The sequence below is a fragment of the Tachyglossus aculeatus genome, chromosome 17 (assembly GCF_015852505.1).
Source record: "Tachyglossus aculeatus isolate mTacAcu1 chromosome 17, mTacAcu1.pri, whole genome shotgun sequence".
In the NCBI taxonomy this organism is placed as follows: domain Eukaryota; kingdom Metazoa; phylum Chordata; class Mammalia; order Monotremata; family Tachyglossidae; genus Tachyglossus; species Tachyglossus aculeatus.
In genome coordinates, this window is record NC_052082.1 from 10,669,237 (window position 1) to 10,697,008 (window position 27,772).

At 48.8% G+C, this 27,772-nt stretch overlaps 2 protein-coding genes across 2 annotated transcripts; both read right to left on the bottom strand.

Moving 5' to 3' along the window:
• Positions 1-3,703: 3,703 nt before the first annotated feature.
• Positions 3,704-6,190, bottom strand: LOC119939646 (alveolar macrophage chemotactic factor-like). The gene is made up of 4 exons (XM_038759800.1): positions 5,958-6,190; positions 5,546-5,669; positions 4,893-4,976; positions 3,704-4,025 (listed from the first exon to the last, which is right to left on the bottom strand). The coding sequence occupies exons 1-4, from the start codon at positions 6,040-6,042 to the stop codon at positions 3,998-4,000; spliced, it is 321 nt and encodes a 106-aa protein (XP_038615728.1). The 5' UTR covers positions 6,043-6,190; the 3' UTR covers positions 3,704-3,997.
• Positions 6,191-11,774: 5,584 nt separating this feature from the next.
• CXCL11 (C-X-C motif chemokine ligand 11) lies at positions 11,775-17,621 on the bottom strand. The gene is made up of 4 exons (XM_038759897.1): positions 17,545-17,621; positions 13,914-14,040; positions 13,720-13,792; positions 11,775-12,065 (listed from the first exon to the last, which is right to left on the bottom strand). The coding sequence occupies exons 1-4, from the start codon at positions 17,603-17,605 to the stop codon at positions 12,021-12,023; spliced, it is 306 nt and encodes a 101-aa protein (XP_038615825.1). The 5' UTR covers positions 17,606-17,621; the 3' UTR covers positions 11,775-12,020.
• Between the last annotated feature and the right edge of the window lie 10,151 nt (positions 17,622-27,772).

Sequence of the window (27,772 nt, forward strand, 5' to 3'; positions counted from 1 at the left end):
GAGCGCTTACTGTGTGCAGAGCACTGTACTTAGCACTTGGGAAGTACAAGTTGGCAACATATAGAGACAGTCCCTACCCAACAGTGGGCTCACAGTCTAAAAGGGGGAAGAGATTCCGAATCCGAATCCGAATCCCGGCTCTGCCACTGATCAGCTGTGTGACTTAGGGCACTTAAGTCACTTTACTTCTCTGGGCCTCAGTTCCCTCATCTGTAAAATGGGGATTAAGACTGTGAGCCCCGCGTGGGACAACCTAATTACCTTGTATCTACCTGCAGCGCTTAGAACAGTGCTCAGCACATAGTAAGTGCTTGACAAATGCCATCATCATCATCATCATCATCTATCCATTACACCATGCTGTTGTCTTTTTCCCACTATTTAAAAGCACTAAATTAGATGAAGAACACAATTGGAATGACAAATTTCATCCCCAGAATCCGCCCGGATCCTTTTTCCGAAAAACCTTTCAGTCCACATCCCCCTTCTTTTCCAAAATATCCAAGGGGCCACCCACCCACCTTCTCATCAAACAGAAACTCCTTACTGTCGGCTTTAAGGCAGCCTCTCTCGTACCTTACCTTGCCAAACTCCTGCGTGGCTCAGTGGCAAGATCCTGGGCTTTGGAGTCCGAGGTCATGGGTTCCAATCCCGGCTCCTCCAATTGTCAGCTGTGTGACTCTGGGCAAGTCACTTCACTTCTCTGGGCCTCAGTTCCCTCATCTGTAAAATGGGGATAAAGATTGTGAGCCCCACGTGGGACAACCTGATCACCTTGTAACCTCCCCAGCGCTTAAAACAGTGCTTTGCACGTAGTAAGTGCTTAATAAATGCCATAATAATAATAATTATTATTATTATTATTAATCCCGGCTCCTCCATTGTCTGCTGTGTGACACTGGGCAAGCCGCTTCACTTCTCTGGGCCTCAGTTCCCTCCTCTGGAAAGTGGGGATTGAGGCTGTGAGCCCCACGCGGGACAGGGACTGCGTCCAACCCGATTTGCTTGTATCCACCCCAGCGCTCAGTACAGTACCTGGCGCATAGTAAGCGCTTAACAAATGCCACAGTTTATTTTAGAGCCCAACCCCCAGGAGACGTCGCTGAGGGGCGGCTGGGACTTGAGAGAGGGTGCTGGGATTGAGTGGGACAGTGCTTTGCACGTAGTAGGCGCTTAATAAATGCCATCGTTATTATTAATCCAATTGAGATACAGTGATCTGCAAATAGTAAGCACTTAATAAATGCCATCATTATTATTAATTGAGAAGCAGTGTGGCTCAGTGGAAAGAGGCTTTGGAGTCAGAGGTCATGGTGATTGAGTGGGATTGTGTTGTACAGGGCAGGCGTCCCCGCGGGAAAGCACGGACGGGGTGAGGAGGCCTCGGGGCCTGCAGGATGGACCCTCGTCCTCACGTGTACCGAGGGGTGATTCCCAAAGATGCGCGAAGACTTTAGTCTGGACACGGAGACTTTATTCACAGCCGAATCCGGGCTAATCAAAGACACCCCCTTCCCAGTTGGGCCCGCAGGAAGGACCCTCGTCCGCACGTGTACTGAGGGGCGATTCCCAATGATGCGCGGAGATTTTGCTCTGGACACGGAGACTTTATTCACAGCCGAATCCAGGCTAATCAAAGACACCCCCTTCCCAGTTGGGCCTGCAGGAAGAACCCTCGTCCACACGTGTACCGAGGGGAGATACCCAAGGATGCGCGGAGATTTTGCTCTGGACATGGAGACTGTATTCACAGCCAAATCCGGGCTAATCAAAGACATCCCCTTCCCAGTTGGGCCTGCAGAAAGGACCCTCATCCACATGTGTACCGAGGGGAAGATACCCAAGGATGCACGGAGATTTTGCTCTGGACACGAAGACTTTATTCACAGCCGAATCCGGGCTAAACAAAGACATCTCCTTCCCAGTTGGGCCTGCAGGAAGAACCCTCGTCCACACGTGTACCGAGGGGAGATACCCAATGATGCACGGAGATTTTGCTCTGGACATGGAGACTGTATTCACAGCCAAATCCGGGCTAATCAAAGACATCCCCTTCCCAGTTGGGCCTGCAGAAAGGACCCTCATCCACACGTGTACCGAGGGGAAGATACCCAAGGATGCACGGAGATTTTGCTCTGGACACGAAGACTTTATTCACAGCCGAATCCGGGCTAATCAAAGACACCTCCTTCCCAGTTGGGCCTGCAGGAAGGACCCTCGTCCGCACGTGTACCGAGGGGAAGATACCCAATGATGCGCGGAGATTTTGCTCTGGACACGGAGACTTAATTCACAGCCAAATCCGGGCTAATCAAAGACACCCCCTTCCCAGTTGGGCCTGCAGGAAGGACCCTCGTCTGCACGTGTACCGAGGGGAGATACCCAGTGATGCGCGGAGATTTTGCTCTGGACACGAAGACTTTATTCACAGCTGAATCCGGGCTAATCATAGACACCCCCTTCCCAGTTGGACCTGCAGGAAGGACCCTCGTCCGAACGTGTACCGAGGGGAGGTACCCAATGATGCACGGAGACTTGGCTCTGGACAAATAGACTTTATTCACATCCAAATCCGGGCTAATCAAAGACACCCCCTTCCCAGTTGGGGAGTGATGGGACCAGATGTCGGGGCCTCGGCCACCCGGGATCCCCGTCGCGCCCTTCACGTTACAGTCACAACTCGGCTCGAGCAGTAAACCGGTTGATCTACCTCAGCGCTTACAACAGTGCTCGACACACAGTAAGCGCCGAACAAATACCGCCATCGTTATTATTATTACCAGCTCTGCTGTACCGTAGTCCCCCAGCAGCTTAGTGGACAAGAGCCCAGGCTTTGGAGTCAGAGGCCATGGGTTCAAATCCCAGCTCTCCCAATTGTCAGCTGGGTGACTTTGGGCAAGTCACTTCACTTCTCTGGGCCTCAGTTCCCTCACCTGGAAAATGGGGATGAAGACTGTGAGCCCCACGTGGGACAACCTGATCACCTTGTATCTCCCCCAGCGCTTAGAACAGTGCTTGGCACATAGTAAGTACTTAACAAATACCAACATTATTATTATTAAATCTACCCCAGCGCTTAGGACAGTGCTTAGCACATAGTAAGCACTTAACACCATAATTGTTATAATTATTGAGCGCTTAGTCCAGTGCTCTGAACATAGTAAGCGCTTAACACCATAATTGTTATTATTATTGAGCGCTTAGTCCAGTGCTCTGAACACAGTAAGGGATTAACACCAATCAATCAATCAATCAATCAATTGTATTTATTGAGCGCTTACTGTGTGCAGAGCACTGTACTAAGCACTCAAATCTACCCCAGCACTTAGGACAGCGCTTAGCACATAGTAAGCGCTTAACACCACAATTGTTATTATTATTGAGCGCTTAGTCCAGTGCTCTGAACACAGTAAGCGCTTAACAACGTAATTGTTATTATTATTGAGCGCTTAGTCCAGTGCTCTGAACACAGTAAGTGCTTAACAACATAATTGCTATTATTATTAAGCAATGAGTCCAGTGCTCTGAACACAGTAAGCGCTTAACAACACAATTATTATTATTGAGCGCTTAATCCAGTGCTCTGAACACAGTAAGGGCTTAACAACATAATTGTTATTATTACTGAGCGCTTAGTCCAGTGCTCTGCGCACAGTAAGCACCCAATAAATACGACTGAATGAGTGAATCAACAAGTACCACAATTACTACAGTTGTAGGAGGGGCCCGGTATGACGTCACCGCCCCCGATGGGCGGGGCCGAACGAGGTGTCTGCGCACGCGCGCTCCCGAGGCCGCGTCCCGTCCACTGATTGGTCCGCATCAGGGGGCGGGGAATGACGTCACCAAAGGGTGGGTGGGGCCGAACGCGCCGTTCGCGCGCTCCCCGTCCTCGGGCCGGACCGCGCCTGCGCAGACGTCGGGGGCGGGGCCTGATTATGACGTCACGGGCCGGAGGCGGGCTGTCCGCGCGCGCCCCCCGGCGGCCGCTGTCGCCTCAGCCGCGAGGCCCGGTTCCCGCCGACCTGAGGGAGGCCAAGGCGAAGGTCATTCAGTACATTCAGTCGTATTTACTGAGCGCCTACCGTGTGCACAGCACTGGACTAAGCGCTTGGGCAGGACAAGTTGGCAACATATAGAGTCGGCCCCTGCCCAACAGCGGGCTCACAGTCTAGAAGGGGGAGACGGACAACTAAACAAAACATATTAACAAAATAAAATGAATAGTAAATATGTACAAGTCAAATAAATAGAGTGATAAACCTGTACAAACATATAGACAGGTGCTGTGGGGAGGGGAAGGAGGTAGGGCCGGGGGGAAGGGGATGGGGAGACAAACAGGGGAAACCCCAGCCTCTGCTCTAGACGCCCCTCCCCGCCGCCCACTACACTGCTCTGCCCACAGAAGACGTGACTGACCGACTGACCGAGGGACTGAGGGAGGCTGGAGACCCGGATGACAGATGGGGCACATTGAGGCCTATCGGCCCAAACAACTCCAAGGCCTGGGTTTGAATCCTGCCCCGCCGCCACGTGCCACCCGCTGCCCAACATTGGGCAGCTTACTTTACTTCTCTGGGCCTCAGCTTCCCCAGCAGCAAAATGGGGCTAGAATGCCCGCTCTCCCTCCTATTTAAAGTGGGAGCCCCCCGGGAGGCAGGGATTCTAGCTGGCCACCTTAATTTCTGTCCATCCCAGCGCTTAGAACAGTGTTTGACACCTAGTAAGGGCTTACATTTCATGTGGAAAAGACCCCAAGAGCATGGGAGGGAAGAGGGGTGGGCCGCCTGGCTTCTCCCTGCAAGTGTCAGGGCGGCCCCGGGGCCGGGCGATGCCCACCTTGGCAGGAGCCCAGCAGGCCACACGCAGGCCCACCCCCTGCCCAAACCCACCTTTTCATTATAATGGTCATCAGTTTCTTGACCTTGGGGGAATCGGCCTTCAGACACGTCATCTTCCCATTTTTCAGGGTGACACTGCGGGGCACAAACCACACGCTCACATCCATTGTCCTGGTCCGCTCCCGAGTCTGCCCTGCCTCCTCCATCCACAGCTGTGTGACGCCGGAGGAGTCGCTTAACCTCTCTGAACCTCAGTTTGCCCCCCTCCCCGCCGTAGAGGAGCCGTCCCTGCCGGAAATACTCGTCCACCTCGGGCAGTGAGCTCGTTGTGGGCAGGGAACGTCACTTTATTGTGTATTGGACATTCCCAAGTGCTTCGTACAGTGCTCTGCACACAGTAAGCACTCAATACATACGATTGAATGAAAGAATGACTCTGCCGGGTTGGACGAGCGCAATCTTAGGGGAAACAGACCCAGTGGGCTTGCTGTTCCCCAGGGACCCTGGGATCCCTCAAGGCCTGAAGCGCCTCGGATTCCTCCCTCCTCTGCCCCAGAAGAAGGGGGAAGCCCCAGTGTAGCGGGAGGGCCCCGGGATGGTGATGGGAGAAGGGTAGGGGAAACCCAACCGTGCCCCTTCTTTCCAGGACCGGAAAACGTTTCGCAGAGGAGTCAGGCGCAGCTCGGGCCGGGCCTTCTACTCACATGATCTCGACTCGCTCGCACACGGAGCTGGCAGGAAACACTTCCAGTTTGGAGAAGATTCTGGGGTGGATGCTCTCGTCCTGAAATTCCACGCAGCGGCAGCGCCCGGGGAGCAGGGGTAACCCTGGGGGGCACAGAGAGAGAGAGAGACCCGACAGGTGAGCAGGACTGACGGATCCAGCTACCGCCCTTGGGACGGGAGGCGGCCGGACCCAACCCGGGCAGGGGCTTGGCAGTGGTATCCCGAGGACTTTGGCACTTTCTCTAAACCAACAGCGGGCAGAGAACGGTCCCTCCCTGCTCCGGTCAGCAGTCCCATCCCTTCCCCTTGTCCCCCGTCCATGGGGTGCTGACCCTCTGGGCCACTTGAGCCCCCTCAGGGATGGGGGGCAGCCCCGGCCTGACCCCTGACCTCGGACGACGGTCGGCGCCAGCGTGAGGAGCGGGACACCGAGGAGGAGGAGGAGGAGGACCGGGGCGGCTCCGGCTCGGGCCATGCCGCTGCTCCCTCTGAGCTCGGCCTCCTCTCCGGGGTTTGGGGCTCTCTGGGGTCCAGAGGCTGAGGCATCTGTCGGAGACCCACCAATTTATGGGGCTCGCCGTTTCCCTCCTCCACGCTGATTGGCCGGACGTTTCCGGCTCCGAGACAACCCTTCCCTCGGAGGAGAAGCGGGGAAGTCCCCAAGGAGGACAGAGTCAAGGTTTCTACCCACGTGCCTTCTCCCGTGGGGGCAATCCCCTGGCTAATCGAGGGCAGTCGGGTCAGGTTTCACTTTCTCCCAGGACGCCCACACAAGGGGATGGAGGTTTAGCCGACTACTCAAAGCAGAAGACCCCAAACAATCTCGAAAGCCGGTTCTGGGCCTCTCTCGGTTCCCCATGGCGGGGATGTGATGAGCAATAATGAGGAACGAAAGCCGAATTCACAGTCTCCTTGGGCAAGTGAAGCCTAGCAACTGTCACCCCATCCATCCCTCTGCCCATATCTGCCCCTTGGTTTTCAGAGATTTCTCAGTCTTCCTTGGAAGACATAGAGACAGGGCAATTCTTCTGGATATCTAACCTGAATCCTTCCTGCTGCAGTCAGCCCATTCCCTCTTGTGGAAACCAAACAGCACTTGATTGTGTGCTGTCATATGAAGTCCTGTCCTACACCTGAGCCTGTCTGAGCTCTTCAGCCCACCCTTCTAGTAATAAGCATATTTATTAAACACCCACTCAGTGGACTGCACTGTAATAAGCTCTTCAGTGCTTAGGAATTACATAATAAAGAAATGACTCATTCCCCGACCACAAAGAACTTACATTCTAAGGAGGGAGACAAACAAAACTATTTACTTCTACAGTCATCAGAATAAATAAGTGCTTAGGTTGGCTGCTGATTTCGCATGGTTTAGGATGCTGGAAAGTGAATCCGGGAAGGCTTGTTAGAGGAGATGGGATTTTAGAAGGTGGCCGGTCGGATTTGGGGAGGGGAGGAAGTCCAAACTGGAAGATTAGCGTGAGCGAGCGGATGGAGACGGGAGAGAGGAGAGCCTTGTACAGCTAGATGGTTGGCTGGAGTTTGCGCTTGCCGCAGTGGGACACGGGGAGCTAGTGTAGGAAAGCATGGAGGAGAGGAGACATGTAGGCCGAGGGTCACTTTGGGAAGATATTCCGTGCAGAGGCAGATGGGGAGGTGGGAGAGGCCAGAGGCTGGGAGTCCGGCGAAGAGGCTGGATCCAGTAGTCTGGGCTTCTCTCCTCTGTGCCATTCGGCTTCAAGGCTGTCCATCCCCTGGCCCCCTCCTACCTCACCTCCCTTCTGTCCTTCTCCAGCCCAGCTCGCACCCTCCGCTCCTCTGCCGCTAATCTCCTCACCGTACCTTGTTCTCACCTGTCCCGCCGTCGACCCCCGGCCCACGTCCTCCCCCTGGCCCAGAATGTCCTCCCTCTGCACATCCGCCAAGTTCGCTCTCTTCCTCCCTTCAAAGCCCTACTGAGAGCTCACCTCCTCCGAGAGGCCTTCCCACACTCAGCCCCCTTTTTCCTCTCCTCCTCCCCATCCACCCCCCTGCCCTACCTCCTTCCCCTCCCCACAGCACTTATATCTATTTGTACAGATTTATTAGTCTATTTATTTTACTTGTCCATATTTACTATTCTATTTATTTTGTTAATGATGTGCATATTGCTTTAATTTTATTTGTTCTGACGATTTTGACACCCGTCTATATGTTTTGTTTCGTTGTCCGTCTCCCCCTTCTAGACTGTGAGCCCGTTGTCGGGTAGGGACCGTCTCTATATGCTGCCGACTTGTACTTCCCAAGCGCTTAGTACAGTGCTCTGCACACGGTAAGAGCTCAATAAATACGATTGAATGAATGAATGAATATTTACTATTCTATTTATTTTGTTAATGATGTGCATATTGCATTAATTCTATTTGTTCTGATGATTTTGACACCCATCTACATGTTTTGTTTCGTTGTCCGTCTCCCCCTTCTAGACTGTGAGCCCGTTGTCGGGTAGGGACCGTCTCTATATGTTGCCGACTTGTACTTCCTAAGCGCTTAGTACAGTGCTCTGCAAATGGTAAGCGCTCAATAAATACAATTGAATGAATAAATGAATATTTACTATTCTATTTATTTTGTTAATGATGTGCATATTGCATTAATTCTATTTGTTCTGATGATTTTGACACCAGTCTACATGTTTTGTTTCGTTGTCCATCTCCCCCTTCTAGACTGTGAGCCCGTTGTTGGGTAGGGACCGTCTCTATATGTTGCCGACTTGTACCTCCCAAGTGCTTAGTACAGTGCTCTGCACACGGTAAGCGCTCAATAAATACAATTGAATGAATGAATGAACAACAGTCACTTTCCCTGCCCACAACGAGCTCACGGTCCAGAGGGGGAGAGACAGAAAGCAATATAAGTAAATAAATTGCAGACATGGACATAAATGACAGATTGGGTCTCCCAACCCTGCTGCACTGAACAATCCCAGACACTTAGTCCAGTGCTTAGCTCATAGTAAGTGCTTAGTAGATACCATTCATTCATTCATTCAATCGCATTTATTGAGCGCTTATTGTGTGCAGAGCACTGGACTAAGCGCTTGGGAAGTCCAAGTTGGCAATATATAGAGACGGTCCCTACCCAACAGTGGGATTGAAGTAGGCATTCTGGAACCCAGTCACCAGGTCAAAACAAGGGGATTTTTCCTTCAACTGCAGAACAGCAGGGAGTGTTTCCTCTTCCTTGAAGGGAAAGGGAAAGAGAGCAGGGGAATCGAAAGTGGCTCTGAGAGTCTGTTGGAGAAGCGGGAGGAAAAGCCTGGACTTGGAGAAGGACCGCTTCCCCCTCGCAGGCCAGGAGCGAGACCACCCTTCCCCTGAAGCCCCCCGACTCCGCCGCTGTGGAGAGGACGAGGTCCCCGGGCAGTGTCCAAAACGCCTGGGCCTTCCTCACTGGAATTCCCGGGAGCAGGGAGGGGAGGAGAGAGGATGGACGGCCGGATGGTCGGGAGATTTTTAACCTTCTTCCTATCCCCGTCCGGGCTCCCCGACGGGGAAGGGTCATGGTGCGGTCGGAGCCGGAGCGGTCAGGCCCACCAGGCTGGGGATGGGGACACGTGTCCGCTCTCCGCCGACCGGACTCCGGGGACCGTTACAGAACAGCCGGGATTTAGAGGAAATCAGAGACCGCCAAGTCACCCTGGGGAATTCCAGGAACGGCTGGTTAAACGATGCTGAGCCAGCCCGGCCCTGCTGGATTTACACTGATTTCCAGGAAGCAGAGCCCTCTAATAATAATAATAAAATGGCATTTATTAAGCGCTTACTATGTGCAAAGCACTGTTCTAAGCACTGGAGAGGTTGCAAGGTGATCAGGTTGTCCCATGGGGGGCTCACAGTCTTCGTCCCCATTTTACAGATGAGAGAACTGAGGCCCAGAGAAGTGAAGTGACTTGCCCAAAGTCACACAGCTGACAATTGGTGGAGCCTGGATTTGAACCCATGACCTCTGACTCCAAAGCCCGGGCTCTTTCTACTGAGCCACGCTGCCTTTCTGTGAGCCTGGGTGCAGAACAGGCGTCTGTTTATTGTTACAGTGTACTCTCTCAAGGGCTTAGTACAGTGCTTTTTGCATACAGTAAGCACTCAATAAATAGGATTGAATGAATGAACGAAAGCGAGCCTGGCCCTCCTCTCTTCGGCCAGGATTCTCCTCCAGCCCTACCCTCTAATAATAATAATGATGGCATTTATTAAGCGCTTACAATGTGCAAAGCACTGTTCTAAGCACTGGGGAGGTTACAAGGTGATCAGGTTGCCCCACTGGGGGCTCACAGTCTTAATCCCCATTTTCCAGATGAGGTCACTGAGGCCCAGAGAAGTGAAGTGACTTGCCCAAAGTCACACAGCTGACAATTGGTGGAGCCGGGACTCGAACCCATGACCTCTGACTCCAAAGCCCAGGCTCTTTCCACTGAGCCACACTGCTTCTCTAACTAACCATCATCATCATCATCATCATCACCAAGCCCAACCCGATGGCCTCTGCTCTACCACTCTACTCTATTAATCCTCCTAGACCTCTCAGCCGACATGTTCCCTGCCCTCATCGAGCTTACATCGAGCTTGTTGCCAACTTGTCCTTCCCAAGCGCTTATAGTACAGTGCTCTGCACACAGTAAGCACTCAATAAATTCGATTGATCGATTGATTGATTGATTACAGTCTAGAGGAGGAATTACAAGAAGAAAATATCCCAGGCGGGGCCGTTTTCAGAGCTGGTTTGCTTGGCACGATGATTTTTTTTTCCCCGTGGCCATAAATCAGAGGCAACAAAGGTGTTCATCAGCTAGGTTTTATTTGTCCGAACACTTCTGTGGCCGACGGAAAGGTTTCTTTGCTTAATCACGTCCAGGGCATCTCTTTGGTCAAAGATAGAAACAGAGATTTTTAAAATGCATAATGAAAATATACAGTCCCCTGGGCTACTTATGTTTTGAGCTATCTGCCCGAGGCCGGGGGTGATTCTACTTTTAACACAGGTTCGCTTTCACTTTTACTATATAATAATGAGAAGCAGCGTGGAAAGAGCCCAGGCTTTGGAGTCAGAGATCATAGGTTCGAATTCCGGCTCCGCCACATGTCTGCTGTGTGACCTCGGGTAAGTCACTTAACTTCTCTGTGCCTCAGTTACCTCATCTGTAAAATAGGGATTAAGACTGTAAGCCCCACATTTGACAACCTCGTTACCTTGTTTCCCCTCCCCAGCGCTTAGAACAGTGCTTTGCACATAGTAAGCGCTTAACAAATGCCATTATTATTAATGGCATTTATTACCCGCTTACTATGTGCAAAGCACTGTCCTAAGTGCTGACTATGTGTTCAAGCGCCTAGAGCAGTGGTCTGCATACAGTAGGAGCTCAGTACAGAGCTCTGCACACACAGTGGTCAGCCAGTACAGTGCTCTGCATACAGTAGGAGCTCAGTTCAGTGCTCTGCACACAGTAGACCCTCCAGTAGAGCATCCTGCCTATAGTAGGAGCTCAGTACAGCGCCCTGCATACAGTAGGAGCTTAGTACAATGCTCTGCCCACGCCAGTCTCCTAACATAAGGCTCTGCATAGAGCAGGCAGCCAGTACAGTGCTCTGCACATAGTAGATACCCAGTTCAGTGCTCGGCATGCAGTAATAATAATAATAATGATGGCATTTGTTAAGCGCTTACTACTACTACTAATAATGATGGCACTTACTAAGCGCTTACTATGTGCCAAGCACTGTTCTAAGCTCTGGGGAGGTTACAAGGTGATCAGGTTGTCCCATGGGGAGCTCCCAGTCTTCATCCCCATTTTCCAGACGAGGTCATTGAGGCCCAGAGAAGTGAAGTGACTTTCCCAAAGTCACCCAGCTGACAAGTGGCGGAGCCGGGATTTGAACCCGTGACCTCTGACTCCAAAGCCCGGGCTCTTCTCCACCGAGCCACGCTCCTTCTCTCTATATCCCTATCTGTTGCCAAATTGTACTTTCCAAGCGTTTAGTCCAGTGCTCTGCACACAGTAAGCGCTCAGTAAACACGGCCGACTGAATGACTATATCAGCACAGTGGACGAACCCAGATTTCTCTAGTGCACGTGGCTAGGGGATGGGACAAATCTTACTCCAGCTCCTCGGGCGATAGGCCGAATGAAAAAGTCTCAACCCCAGTTCATTCATTCCGTCATATTTATTGAGCGCTTACCGTGTGCAGAGCACTGGACTGGGAGCTTGGGAAGGACAAATCTGCAGCAGATAGAGGTTATCCTTGGTTCCAGCGCAAAGAAGACCCAGTCTGCAGAGGATGGTGATGAGCAAGAGCAAGAAAAGCGGGGAAGGTTGGAGCCGCGGACCCCCTGACGAACCTCGGAAGGGGTCGGGACAAAGACGCAACCAGGCCCGGAGTTTACAGGTCCGGGACTGTAGCCTCTGGACGGGCTCCTCAGGTCATCTTCTCTCTCTGGGCCTCTTTTCTTTCCACTATTTTCTGAAAAGCAAAGAATGGGATCTGCCCATCGGGTAATGATAATAATGATGGCATTTGTTTAGCGCTTACTAGCAATCAATCAATCGATCAGTCTCTCTCTGGACCTCTTTTCTTTCCACTGTTTTCTGAAAAGCAAAGAATGGGATCTGCCCATCGGGTAATAATAATAATGATGGCATTTGTTTAGCGCCTACTGTCAATCAATCAATCAATCAATCAAAATCTCTCTGGGCATCTTTTCTTTCCACTATTTTCTGAAAAGCAAAGAATGGGATCTGCCCATCGGGTAATAATAATAATGATGGCATTTGTTTAGCGCTTACTATCAATCAATCAATCAATCAATCAATCAAAATCTCTCTGGGCATCTTTTCTTTCCACTATTTTCTGAAAAGCAAAGAATGGGATCTGCCCATCAGGTAATAATAATAATGATGGCATTTGTTTAGCGCCTACTATCAATCAATCAATCGATCAATCTCTCTCTGGGCCTCTTTTCTTTCCACTATTTTCTGAAAAGCAAAGAATGAGATCTCCCCATCAGGTAATAATAATAATGATGGCATTTGTTTAGCGCCTACTATCAATCAATCAATCGATCAATCTCCATCTGGGCCTCTTTTCTTTCCACTATTTTCTGAAAAGCAAAGAATGGGATCTGCCCATCAAGTAATAATAATAATGATGGCATTTGTTTAGCGCCTACTGTCAATCAATCAATCGATCAATCTCTCTCTGGGCCTCTTTTCTTTCCACTATTTTCTGAAAAGCAAAGAACGGGATCTGCCCATCGGGTAATAATAATAATGATGGCATTTGTTTAGCACTTACTATCAATCAATCAATCAATCAATTTCTCTCTGGGCCTCTTTTCTTTCCACTATTTTCTGAAAAGCAAAGAATGGAATCTGCCCATCGGGTAATAATAATAATGATGGCATTTGTTTAGCGCTTACTATCAATTAATCAATCGATCAATCTCTCTCTGGGCCTCTTTTCTTTCCACTATTTTCTGAAAAGCAAAGAATGGGATCTGCCCATGAGGTAATAATAATAATAATGGCATTTGTTTAGCACTTACTATCAATCAATCAATCAATCGTATTTATTGAGTGCTTACCGTGTGCAGAGCACTGTACTAAGCGCTTGGGAAGTCCAAGTTGGCAACATATAGAGACGGTCCCTACCCAACAGTGGGCTCACAGTCTAAAAGGGGGAGACAGAGAACAAAACCAAACATACTAACAAAATAAAATAAATAGAATAGATATGTACAAGTAAAATAAATAGAGTAATAACTATGTACAAACGTATATACATATATACAGGTGCTGTGGGGAAGGGAAGGAGGTAAGATGGGGGATGGAGAGGAAGGAAGGGGCTCAGTCTGGGAAGGCCTCCTGGAGGAGGTGAGCTCCTCCAGGGATAATTCTGGGCCCACAAGAGATAAAGATCTGGCTGGGAGATAGGAAAGGGACCGGCTCAAGGGGTCACAGCCTTTTTCAGGAAGGCTTCCTAAGAAGGTTTCTTTTTCGGTGTGTTATAAACAGGTAGATTTCCCCACCCGCCTCTCCAGCGTCGGGGATCGCTGCCATCTGGGGCCTCTTGCCCCGTTGGACTTTGGTCGGCCCCGAGGGTGGGGAGAAGGACCCACCTTGAGAATGAGTCGAGCTTGCTTGGAGAACAGGTTCAGACACCTCTGCCCCTGCCCTCTCTTCAGGGTGACGCTGTCGGGGGGAGTCAAAGGGGCGTCAGGCCCACCGCAGGCCGACCCCCTGCCCCCCGTGGGTGCCCGCTCCGCCGGCCGTGGCCCTCCCCGTGGGCTGCCCCTTCCGCCCCGTCACTCACATCACCTCCTTGTAGTCACAGGTGCTGGTCGGGAGGAAGACAGAGATGCTCTTGATCTTCCCCGGAGGCACCGAGTTCACTCTGGGGCCAAGACAGAGGCAGCGGCTTCCTCGGAACCTGGGGGTGACTGGAGGCCGGAGGGAGGACGGCGTGTTGGGGGGGACTGTGAGCCCACTGTTGGGTAGGGACTGTCTCTCTATGTTGCCAATTTGTACTTCCCAAGCGCTTAGTACAGTGCCCTGCACATAGTAAGCGCTCAATAAATACGATTGATGATGATGATGACGGCCATTACCCCCAGGCTGGGGGAGGCCGGCCTGGGCCTGGGCTACCAAGTGGACGATGCCGTCAGGGCCTCAATCCCTCCTATCTCATCACCAACCTCTCGCCCACGTCCTGCCTCTGGCCTGGGCCGCCCTCCCTCCTCAGATCCCACGGACGACGACTCTTCTCAGCATCATCATCATCAATCGTATTTATTGAGCGCTTACTATGTGCAGAGCACTGGACTAAGCGCTTGGGAAGTACAAATTGGCAACATAGAGAGACAGTCCCTACCCAACAGTGGGCTCACGGTCTAAAAGGGGGAGACAGAGAACGAAACCAAGCATACTAACAAAATAAAATAAATAGAATAGATATGTACAAATAAAATAAATAAATAAGTGAATAGAGTAATAAATCTGTACAAACATATATACATATATACAGGTGCTGTGGGGAAGGGAAGGAGGGAAGATGGGGGGGATGGAGAGGGGGACGAGGGGGAGACGAAGGAAGGGGCTCAGTCTGGGAAGGCCTCCTCTCTTCAAAACTTTATTGGAGGCCCATCTCCTCCAAGAGGCCCTCCTTTCCTCTTCTCCCGCTCCCTTCTGCGTCGCCCTGACTCAATCAATCAATCAATCAATCAATCGCATTTATTGAGCGCTTACTGTGAGCCCTTGGGAAGGCCAAGTTGGTAACATATAGAGACGGTCCCCCTTTATCCATCCTCCCACCTCCCAGCCCCACAGCGAGCGCTTACGTCCACGGCCGTAATGTGTTTCTTTCCATTAATGTCTGTCTTCCCCTCTAGACTGTAAGCTCACGGTGGGCAGGGAATGTGCCTGTTTGTTGTTCTATCGACTCTCCCTTAGTACAGCGCTCTGCACACAATAAGCGCTAGATAAATACGACTGAATGAATGGATGAACGCTTACTGCGTGCTTAGAACAGTGCTCTGCACATAGTAAGAGCTTAACAAATGCCATCATTATTATTATTATTTTATCTCCCCCATCGCTTAGAATAGTGCTCGGCATATAGTAAGCGCTTAACAAATGCCATTATTATTATTATTATTATTATTGTATCTCCCCCAGCACTTAGAACAGTGCTTGGCACATAGTAAGCACTTAACAAATGCCATTATTATTATTATTATATCTCCCCCAGCGTTTAGAACAGTGCTTGGCACATAGTAAGCGCTTAACAAATGCCATTATTATTATTATTATTATCGTATCTCCCCCAGTGCTTAGAACAGTACTTGGCACATAGTGAGCACTTAACAAATGCCATTATTATTATTATTATTGTATCTCCCCCAGTGCTTAGAACAGTGCTTGGCACATAGTAAGCGCTTAACAAATGCCATTATTATTATTATTATTATTGCATCTCCCCCAACGATTAGAACAGTGTTGGCACATAGTAAGCGCTTAACAAATGCTATTATTATTATTTTTATTGTTATTATTATTGTATCTCCCCCAGTGCTTAGAACAGTGTTGGCACATAGTAAGCGCTTAACAAATGCCATGATTATTATTATTATTATTATTGTATCTCCCCCAGTGCTTAGAACAGTGCTTGGCACACAGTAAGCACTTAACAAACGCCATTATTATTATTATTATTATTATTGTATCTCCCCCAGCGCTTAGAACAGTGCTTGGCACATAGTAAGTGCTTAACAAATGCCATTATTATTATTGTTATTATTATTATTATATCTCTCCAGCGCTTAGAACAGTGTTGGCACATAGTAAGTGCTTAACAAATGCCATTATTATTATTATTATAATTATTGTATTTCCCCCTACACTTAGAACAGTGCTTGGCACATAGTAAGTGCTTAACAAATGCCATTATTATTATTATTGTATCTCCCCCAGTGCTTAGAACAGTGCTTGGCACATAGTAAGGGCTTAACAAATGCCATTATTATTATTATTATTATTGTATCTCCCCCAGCACTTAGAACAGTGTTGGCACATAGTAAGCACTTAACACATGGTATTATTATTATTATTATTATTATTATTATTATTATTATTATTGTATCTCCCCCAGCACTTAGAACAGTGTTGGCACATAGTAAGCGCTTAACAAATGCCATTATTATTATTATTGTATCTCCCCCAGCACTTAGAACAGTGTTGGCACATAGTAAGCACTTAACAAATGCCATTATTATTATTATTGTATCTCCCCCAGTGCTTAGAACAGTGCTTGGCACATAGTAAGCGCTTAATACATGCCATTATTATTTTTATTATTATTATTATTATTATTATTATTGTATCTCTCCCAGCACTTAGAACAGTGTTGGCACATAGTAAGAGCTTAACACATGCTATTATTATTATTATTATTCTTATTATTATTATTGTATCTCCCCCAGCGCTTAGAACAGTGTTGGCACATAGTAAGCGCTTAACAAATGCCATTATTATTATTATTGTATCTCCCCCCGTGCTTAGAACAGTGTTGGCACATAGTAAGCACTTAACAAATGCCATTATTATTATTATTGTATCTCCCCCAGCGCTTAGAACAGTGTTGGCACATAGTAAGCGCTTAACAAATGCCATTATTATTATTATTGTATCTCCCCCCGTGCTTAGAACAGTGTTGGCACATAGTAAGCACTTAACAAATGCCATTATTATTATTATTGTATCTCCCCCTGTGCTTAGAACAGTGTTGGCACATAGTAAGCACTTAACAAATGCCATTATTATTATTATTATTATTATTATTGTACCTCCCCCAGTAATTAGAACAGTGTTGGCACATAGTAAGCACTTAACAAATGCCATTATTATTATTATTGTATCTCCCCCAGCGCTTAGAACAGTGTTGGCACATAGTAAGCGCTTAACAAATGCCATTATTATTATTATTATCATTATTATTATTATTATTATTATTATTATTGTATCTCCCCCAGTGCTTAGAACAGTGTTGGCACATAGTAAGCACTTAACAAATGCCATTATTATTATTATTGTATCTCCCCCAGCGCTTAGAACAGTGTTGGCACATAGTAAGCGCTTAACAAATGCCATTATTATTATTATTGTATCTCCCCCGGCGCTTAAAACAGTGTTGACACATAGTAAGCGCTTAACAAATGCCATTATCATTAATATTATTATTATTATTGTATCTCCCCCAGCGCTTAGAACAGTGTTGGCACATAGTAAGAGCTTAACAAATGCCATTATTATTATTATTATTATTATTGTATCTCCCCCAGGGCTTAGAACAGTGCTTGGCACATAGTAAGAGCTTAACAAATACCAAAATTATTATTATTAAGGGGACAGGAGATAGGGGCAAGCAGGGGGAAAGGGGAAAACAATACCTGGCATTAGTGCGGCAAGCAGAAGCAGGGCCACGAGGAGGTTAGACGCCTTTCCGGCCATGCTCGGGGTAGGCCGGGGCACCGTAGATGCTGTTGTCTCTCCTCAGAGGGTACAAGAATAATGGATCGATAAGGACGACGTTCCCCTTTACTTATAGGTTTCCCCGACCTCAGTGACCCCGCCACCTCACAGGACCGGGAATTCCCTTACTTCGATTAATTCATTCGGTTACGCGCCTCTGTTGCCAAAATGATGCCAAAGCGAACGCACCCGTTTCCTCGTCCTCCTTCGGGATACGGCCGGGACTGAAACCGATCCATCGTAGAAGGGGGACGTCAATCAATCAATCAATCAATCGTATTTATCGAGCGCTTACTATGTGCAGAGCACTGTACTAAGCGCTTGGGAAGTACAAATTGGCAACACATAGAGACAGTCCCTACCCAACAGTGGGCTCACAGTCTAAAAGGGGGAGACAGAGAACAGAACCAAACATACCAACAAAATAGAATAGAAATGTACAAGTAAAATAAATAAATAAATAAATAGAGTAATAAATATGTGCAACCATATATACATATATACAGGTGCTATGGGGAAGGGAAGGAGGTAAGATGGGGGGATGGAGAGGGGGACGAGGGGGAGAGGAAGGAAGGGGCTCAGTCTGGGAAGGCCTCCTGGAGGAGACCCGCCCCTCTAGACCGTAAGCTGGTGTTAGATCGTGCTGTTGTCCTCTCCCAACCGCTCAGTACGGCGCTCCATATATAGTAAGCGCTCAATAAATGCGATTGACCGACTGATGCAAGCGAGTTTGACGTCGCGGAGCGGAAGGCCCGGGGAGAAAGGCGGCATTGGTCCCGTGGGGCATTTTGGGGGTGTCTTTGGGGGGCAGTGAGGATGAACAAGTTGTGGTAAAAAAATGGAGAGAGGGAAGAAGAAATCCTCGTGGCGGCAACCTAAGCCGTCGGGGCCGTAAAACCCAGTTTAGAACGGTGTTCATCTGTAAAATGGGGATTAAGACTGTGAGCCCCCCGTGGGACAATTTGATCACCTTGTACCTCCCCCAGCGCTTAGAACAGTGCTCTGCACATAGTAAGCGCTTAACAAATGCCATTATTATTATTATGAACAAAAGACTGGGAGAACCCAGAACTCAGAGCCAGGATCCCAGCCAGGGTGACTGGGCACGGCTAAGAGTTTTTCCCTCTTGGCCCCCGGCCAAGCTGTCTCGCTATCTAATTAGGAAGCCACGCTACTTTCATTTTCCTTGAAACGAGGCCCGTTTCTGTTCCTCCCGCCCGGAGGAATCCTGGATTGCTCCTTGTTTCATGGCGTTCTGGATATCCCCCGCTTCTAGGAAAAGATCGGTCGGCAAACAAAGCCGGAGAGGAGGAGGGTGGGCCTGGGGCTGGGCACGATTCGGTCTCTGCGGCCACCTAATAATAATAATAATGATGGCATTTATTAAGCGCTTACTATGTGCCAAGCACTGTTCTAAGCGCTGGGGAGGTTACAAGGTGATCAGGTTGTCCCGCGGGGGGCTCCCAGTCTTCACCCCCATTTTCCAGATGAGGTCACTGAGGCCCAGAGAAGTAAAGAAGTAAAGAAGCAGCGTGGCTCAGTGGAAAAAGCCCGGGCTTTGGAGTCAGAGGTCATGGGTTCAAATCCTGGCTCCACCACTTGTCAACTGTGTGACTTTGGGCAAGTCACTTCACTTCTCTGGGCCTCAGTTCCCTCATCTGGAAAACGGGGATGAAGACTGGGAGCTCCCTGTGGGACAACCTGATCACCTTGCTCTTTCCGAGAAAGAGCTTGCTTTCAGAGAAGCAGCGTGGCTCAGTGGAAAGAGCCTGGGCTTTGGAGTCAGAGGTCATGGGTTCAAATCCTGACTCTGGCAGTTGTCAGCTGTGTGACTTTGGGCAAGTCACTTAACTTCTCTGGGCCTCAGTTCCCTCCTCTGTAAAACGGGGATGAAGACTGTGAGCCCCCCGTGGGACAACCTGATCACCTTGTAAATTCCCCAGCGCTTAGAACAGTGCTCTGCACATAGTAAGCGCTTAATAAATGCCATCATTATTATTATTATTATTATTATTAAAGTGACTTGCCCAAAGTCCCACAACTGACAATTGGGGGAGCCGGGATTGGAACCCATGACCTCTGACTCCAAAGCCCGGCAACTTGCTCGTGGAGGAAACAGGAGGCAGGTTGGGCCTGCTGGACTTGGGTGGTGCAAATGGGATCTCTAGCTGGAATAAGACGGCTCTGTCTCTTATTTCCCAGGCCGGGAATTGGGCAGGGTCTTGCTCCCGACATTCCGGGGGCGGCTCCCCCACTCTCCTGCCCTCCGCGGCCGGATTGTGGGCTTTCGGAGAGGCCGAGAGGCCAGTGGACCACCCCTACCTTCTGGGAGGGGGCAGGGGGGAGTGCGGGAACATGACCTTAGCAAGAAGCAGTGTAGCTCGGTGGAAATAATAATAATAATAATAATGGCATTTATTAAGCGCTTACTATGTGCAAAGCACTGTTCTAAGCGCTGCTGCTGCTAATAATAATAATAATAATGGCATTTATTAAGCGCTTACTATGTGCAAAGCACTGTTCTAAGCCCTGGGGAGGTTACAAGGTGATCAGGTTGTCCCATGGGGGGCTCACAGTCTTAATCCCCATTTTACAGATGAGGGAACTGAGGCACACAGAGAAGTTAAGTGACTAGCCCAAAGTCACACAGCTGAAAACTGCCAGAGTCAGGATTTGAACCCATGACCTCTGACTCCAAAGCCCGGGCTCTTTCCACTGAGCCACACCGCTTCTCTGAAGGCAAGCTCTTTCTCGGAAATAGCAAGGTGATCAGGTTGTCCCACGGGGAGCTCCCAGTCTTCATCCCCATTTTACAGATGAGGTCGCTGAGGCCCAGAGAAGTGAAGTGACTTGCCCAAAGTCACACAGCTGACAAGTGGTGGAGCCGGGATTTGAAACCACGACCTCTGACTCCAAAGCCCGGGCTCTTTTCCACTGAGCCACGCTGCTTCTCTCTATATCCCTATCTGTTGCCAAGTTGTATTTTCCAAGCATTTAGTCCAGTGCTCTGCACACCGTGAGCGTGCAATAAATACAGCTGAATGAGCATGGCTCAGTGGAAAGAGCCCGGGCTTTGGAGTCAGAGGTCATGGGTTCAAATCCCAGCTTCCCAAGCGCTTAGTACAGTGCTCTGCACACAGTAAGCGCTCAATAAATACGATTGATTGATTGTCAGCTGAGTGACTTTGGGCAAGTCACTTCACTTCTCTGGGCCTCAGTGACCTCATCTGTAAGACTGTGAGCCCCCTGTGGGACAACCTGATCACCTTGTAACCTCCCCAGCACTTAGAACAGTGCTTTGCACATAGTAAGTGCTTAACAAATGCCATTATCATTATTATTATTACAACCTCATTCAGTCATTCATTCATTCGATCGTATTTATTGAGCACTTACTGTGTGCAGAGCACTTGGGACCTCATCACAACAATACCCCAACACTGCTCGATCTACAGTGCCTCAAGACACCGCCACCTCGACACGTCAGTCTGCACAACCTCACCTCAGCATTCTTCCGTTCGCACAACCCCACCGCAACGTTCACCGCAACACTGACGGGTCACCCCCAAACGGTTGATTCCTGGACCGAATGGTCCAAGAAAGTTCCCTTTTGGGATCAAGTGTTCTCATAAGTGATAAAAAAAAATTTGCGATTTCATTCCCCACAGATTCACTGGTGAGAGACCCCCCACCTTCCCACCTCAGCCACCACCGTGCGACCTCGTAAAACCCACTCCCCTATACCACCCTAAGTGATCATCATCAATCATATTTATTGAGCGCTTACTATGTGCAGAGCACTGTAATTATCATCACTGTACTAAGTGATGATAATTAGCTTGGCTGGACACAGAGACCGAAAAGGATGTTCCTGCTGAGAAGCTGCTGTGTGTCAATCGATCAATCAATCGTATTTATTGAGCGCTTACTGTGTGCAGAGCACTGGACTAAGCGCTTGGGAAGTCCAAGTTGGCAACCTATAGAGACGGTCCCTACCCAACGGTGGGCTCACAGTCTAGAAGGGGGAGACGGAGGACAGAACCAAACATACTAACAAAATAAAATAAATAGAATAGATATGTACAAGTAAAATAAATAAATAAATAGAGTAATAAATATGTACAAACATATATACATATGCCTTCATGTATAATCATAATAATAATGTCTTCATGTAGAAGTGTGTTTTCCTCCGTCTAATTGTTTATTTATATGATCCAGCAGCGTGAAAGTGAGAGCCTCTAATGTTCTCTTGCTGCTTTTCTTGTACTTCCCAAGCGCTTAGTACAGCGCTCTGCACCCAGTAAGCGCTCAATCAATACGACTGATTGATTCTGCTTCGCCCCTGACCCTCAGAAGCCAACCCTGAAGCCAGGATTCTCCGTCAGTCAGTCACTCAAGCATATTTATTGAGCGCTTACTGGCTGCTGAGCGCTTTACTAAGCACCTGGGAGAGTACGATACAACAATAAATAGACACATTCCCTGCCAGCAACGAGCTGACCATCCAAAGCGGCAGACAGACGTCAGTAAAAATAAATAAATGACAGATAGGGACGTAAGGCAGGGTGACACAGAAGGGAGTGGGAGAAGAGGGAAGGAGGGCTTAATCGGGGAAGGCCTCTTGGAGGAGGTGGGCTTTCAATCAGGTTTTGAAGGTGTCGTATTCTCCTGCAAACGGTAGCTCCCAAAGTCGCAGACAGGGCCTGATGGTTAGAAAGCAAACGGAGCCCGGCTCAGTGGAACGAACCCGGGCTTGGGAGTCCGAGGTCATGGGTTCAAGCCCCGGCTCCACCAATTGTCAGCTGTGTGACTTTGGGCGAGTCACCTCACTTCTCTGGGCCTCAGTTCCCCCATCTGTAAAACGGGGATTGACTGCGAGACCCCCGTGGGACAACCTGATCACCTTGTAACCTCCCCAGCGCTTAGAACACTGCTTTGCCCATAGTAAGCGCTTAATAAATGCCATTATCATCATCATCATCACCTCTCCCAGTGGCTGCCATATAAGAAGTGCTTTAACAAATACCATAAAAACAAAAAAAAATACAAAACATATTATTAATAATAATAGTGATATTTGTTAAGCATCTTCTATGTGCCAAGCACTGTTCTAAGCGCTGGGGGAGATACAAGGTAATCAGGTTGTCCCACGTCGGGCTCACAGTCTTAATCCCCATTTGATAGATGAGGGAACTGAGGCAAAGAGAAGTTAAAAGGCTTGCTCAAAGTCACACAGCAGACAAGCGGTGGAGTCGGAATTCGAACCCACATCCTCTGGCTCCCAAGCCCGGGCTCTTTCCACTAAGCCACGTTGATAGGGGAAAGAAAACAGTCAATGCGGTTGATTTTTTGACAGTCCAACAGTTTGCCCGTTACCTCCTCCTCACCAGTCTTCTTTCCAGGACATTTTCTCCCAATCGTGAGCGTTTCCGAGGGAAGCGGTACAGTCTAGTGGGAAGAGCCCAGGCCCTGAAATCAGAAATCCCGGATTCCAATCCCAGCCCCGACATTTACCTCCCGTGTGATCTTGGGCCGGTCTCTTCACTTCTCGGCGCCTCAGTTCCCTCATCTGCAAAATGGGGATTCGATACCTGTTCTCCCTCTTGCTTATCCTGTGAGCGCCGTGTTTATTCATTCAAAGAAGAAGTGTATTTTTATTCATTCAAAGAAGAAGAGTATTTTTATTCATTCAAAGAGAAGCAGCATGGCTCAGTGGAAAGAGCCCGGGCTTTGGAGTCGGAGGTCAGGGGTTCAAATCCTGGCTCCGCCACTTGTCAGCTGTGTGACTTCGGGCAAGTCACTTCACTTCTCTGGGCCTCAGTTACCTCGTCTGTAAAATGGGGATTAAGACTGTGAGCCCCTTCCTTCCTCTCCCCCCCGTCTCCCTCTCCTTCCCCACAGCACCTGTATATATGTGTTTGTACGTATTTATTACTCTATTTATTTATTTATTTATTTATTTATTTATTTATTTTACTTGTACATATCTATTCTATTTATTTTATTTTGTTAGTATGTTTGGTCTTGTTCTCTGTCTCCCCCCTTTAGACTGTGAGCCCACTGTTGGGTAGGGACTGTTTCTATATGTTGCCAACTTGTACTTCCCAAGTGCTTAGTACGGTGCTCTGCACACAGTAAGCGCTCAATAAATACGATTGATTGATTGATTGATTGACAACCTGATCACTTTGTAACCTCCCCAGCGCTTAGAACAGTGCTTTGCACATAGTAAGCGCTTAATAAATGCCATCATTATTATTATTATTCAACTGTATTTATTGAGCGCTCACTGTGTGCGGAGCACTGTACTAAGAGCTTGGGAGAGTACATAATAACAACAGACATATTCCCTGCTCACAACGCCACTTACAGTCTTGACGGCCCGATTATCGCAAATCTCATTGCTCAGTTCAGTTATTTATTTATTTATTTTATTTGCACATATTTATTCTAATTATTGTATTTTGTTAATATGTTTTGTTTTGTTCTCTGTCTCCCCCTTCTAGACTGGGAGCCCACTGTCGGGTAGGGACCTTCTCTATACGTTGCCAACTTGTGCTTCCCAAGCGCTTAGTACAGTGCTCTGCACACAGTAAGCACTCAATAAGTACGATTGAATGAATGAATGAATGGTTTTGACCCCTATCTACATGTTCTGTTTTGTTGTCCATCTTCTAGACTGAGATCCCATCGTTGGGTAGGGACCGTCTCTATCTGTTGCCGACTTGTACTTCCCAATCACTCAGTACAGTGCTCTGCACCCAGTAAGCGCTCAATAAATTCATTCATTCATTCAATCGTATTTATTGAGCGCTTTCTGTGGGCAGAGCACTGGACTAAGCTCTTGGGAAGTCCAAGTTGGCAACATCTAGAGACGGTCCCTACCCAACAGCGGGCTCACAGTCTAGAAATACGATTGGATGAATGAGCTTTTAGACTGTGAGCCCACTGTTAGGTAGGGACCGTCTCTATATGTTGCCAACTTGTACTTCCCAAGCGCTTAGTACAGTGCCCTGCACACAGTAAGCGCTCAATAAATCCAATTGATGATGATGATGATGAAAGTTTTGGTGTCTTCATTCATTCATTCGATCGTATTTATTGAGTGCTTACTGTGTGCAGAGCACTGGACTAAGCGCTTGGGAAGTCCAAGTTGGCAACATCTAGAGACGGTCCCTACCCAACAGCGGGCTCACAGTCTAGGCACCTGGGAGGGTATAACAATATATTTTATTTTGTTAATATGTTTGGTTTTGTTCTCTGCCTCCCCCTTCTAGACTGTGAGCCCGCTGTTGGGTAGGGACTGTCTCTATATGTTGCCAACTTGGACTTCCCAAGCGCTTTGTCCGGTGCTCTGCACGCAGTAAGCGCTCAATAAATACGACTGATTGATTGATTGATATACAGACACATTCCCATTCAGTAAGTTCATTCAGTAAGTTCAGAATGTCTGGGTCTGCCCCTGTCCCTTCTGCTTTTCCCACCTTTTGTGCCCCACCCCGGTCCGTCCTGTACCACTCGGTGAGGCACAAACAGCAGCTGTCATTTGGGCAACTCGCCAAAGAACAGCAAAGGCAGCGGTGTGATGGGTCATCATGTCTGCTGTGTGACCTTGGGCAAGTCACTTCACTTCTCTGAGCCTCAGTTCCCTCATCTGTAAAATGGGGATGATGACTGTAAGCCCCACGTGGGACAACCTGATCACCTTGTATCCCCCCCCAGCGCTTAGAACAGTGCTTTGCACATAGTAAGCGCTTAACAAATGCCGTTATTTATCTATCCTGTTTATTTTATTTTGTTAGTATGTTTGGTTTGGTTCTCTGTCTCCCCCTTTTAGACTGTGAGCCCACTGTTGGGTAGGGACTGGCTCTAGATGTTGCCAATTTGTACTTCCCAAGCGCTTAGTAAGGTGCTCTGCACATTGTAAGCGCTCAATAAATACGATTGATGATGATGATGATGATGATGATGATGATGATTATTATTCCCAGCCCACATCAACAGGTACGGAATCACTGACTCCGCATTTTACAGATGAGGAAACTGACGCCCAGAGCAACAAAGTGACTTACCTAAAGTTTCCGACAGAAGGTAAGTGGCAGAGCCAGGAATCGATGTGGGGCCTACTAACCCCCAGGCCAGGGCTCTTTCTGCTGCCTTTGGTGGCGAGACCCTGGCGTAGAGTAAGCCCTTAGCAAATACCACAATTATTATTATTATTATTGTAGAGTAAGCCCTTAGCAAATACCACAATTATTATTATTTCCTCCAGAAGCAGCGTGGCTCGGTGGAAAGAGCCCGGGCTTTGGAGTCAGAGGTCATGGGTTCAAATCCCAGCTCCACCACTTATCGGCTGTGTGACTTTGGGCAAGTCACTTCACTTCTCTGGGCCTCAGTTCCCTCATCTGTAAAATGGGGATGAAGACTGGGAGCCCCCCGTGGGACAACCTAATCACCTTGTTAACCTCCCCAGCGCTTAGAACAGTGCTTTGCATGTAGTAAGCGCTTAATAAAGGCCATCATTATTATTATTATTATTCCTCCAGCCCGCTCCAGAGTAAAGGAATTAGCCGGGGTCTTTCTCCCAACAAACGGGGCTCTGTGCTTGACCTTCAGAGAGCGGATCCGCGGAGGCCGAGCGGGTCTCTCAGCGGACAAAAGGCCTATTCTGGAAGGACCCGGCTCCGGTGGAAGCGGTTTTCGAAAAGTACCGCCCCGGGAAATCCGTCGGAACGGACCAGAACAGCCAAGACGGTGGAGGGGCGAGTTCGAAAACCGGTTTCCTGTCGGGCGGCCCGCAGGCCGGGGGTCTCCGGGGGAAGGTGGGGTGCTGGGGCCGTCTTCTGTGCGCCAAGCACTTGTTCTCCTCTATTTGTTCCGACGATTTTGACACCTGTCCACGTTTTGTTTTGTCGTCCGTCTCCCCCCTTCCAGACTGTGAGCCCACCGTTGGGCAGGGACCGTCTCTAGATGTTGCCAACTTGGACTTCCCAAGCGCTTAGTCCAGTGCTCTGCACACAGTAAGCGCTCAATAAATACGATTGATGATGATGATGAGGATTGATTGATGTCCGGGAGAGGGAAAGAGAGGAAAGCGTTGGAGGGAAGGTCCGGGAGAGAGAGAGACGTCCCAGATTGGGAGAGACACGGGAGCGATGTCCGTCTTGGACCACTGGAGGTAAACGTTCCCGACCCCTCCGGTTTTGGGGGGCGTCCGCGGCCTGTTTCCGGCCTAGCTTTGCCCCCAAAGTCATCTTTTAGACTGTGAGCCCACTGTCGGGTGGGGACCGTCTCTATATGTTGCCAACTTGTCCTTCCTAAGCGCTTAGTACAGTGCTCTGCGCACAGTAAGCGCTCAATAAATATGACTGATTGATTGACTGATTTCCTTGGGCTCCGTAGAGTGGAGGCCATTAATAATAACAACGATAATAATATTTGTCAGGCACTTATAATGTGGTAAGCAAACAGTGTGGTCCGGGAGATAGAACCCGGGCTTGGGACCTGGGTGCCACTTCCGCCACTTGTCTGTTGTGTGACCTCGGGCAAGTCACTTCACTTCCCTGTGCCTCAGTTACCTCATCTGTGAAATGGGGATGGAGGCTGTGAGCCCCATGAGGGATAAGGACTGTGTCCAACCCTGACTAGCTTGTATCTACCCCAGCACTTAGTACAGTGCCTGGCACAAAGTAAGTGCTTCAAAAATAGCACCGTGATTATTATTATTATTATTATTAAATACCGTTCTAAGTGCTGGGGTATATACAAGATATTCAGGCCGAGACGCATTCCCTGTGCCGGATACGGTTTACAGCCTAAGTAGGAAGGAGAACAGTGATTAAACCCCCATTTTACAGACAAGGAAACTGAGGCACAGAGACGTTAAGTGACTTGCCCGAGGACACACAACACACAAGTGGCGGAGGTGGGATTAGAACCCAGGCCCGGGCTCTTTCCACCAGTCCACGCTGTATCTCACACTAGAACTTCAGAAATGAGGAATGAATGGATAGGAGTCCGTTCAGGCTATTTGTTGAGCACCTGAAGTGTGCAGAGCACCATGCTGAAGGCCCTTGAAGAGGATGCTAGAAATGGAAGAGGCCTTCTCTGACTAAGCCCTCCTTTCCGGCACGTAAGCGACAG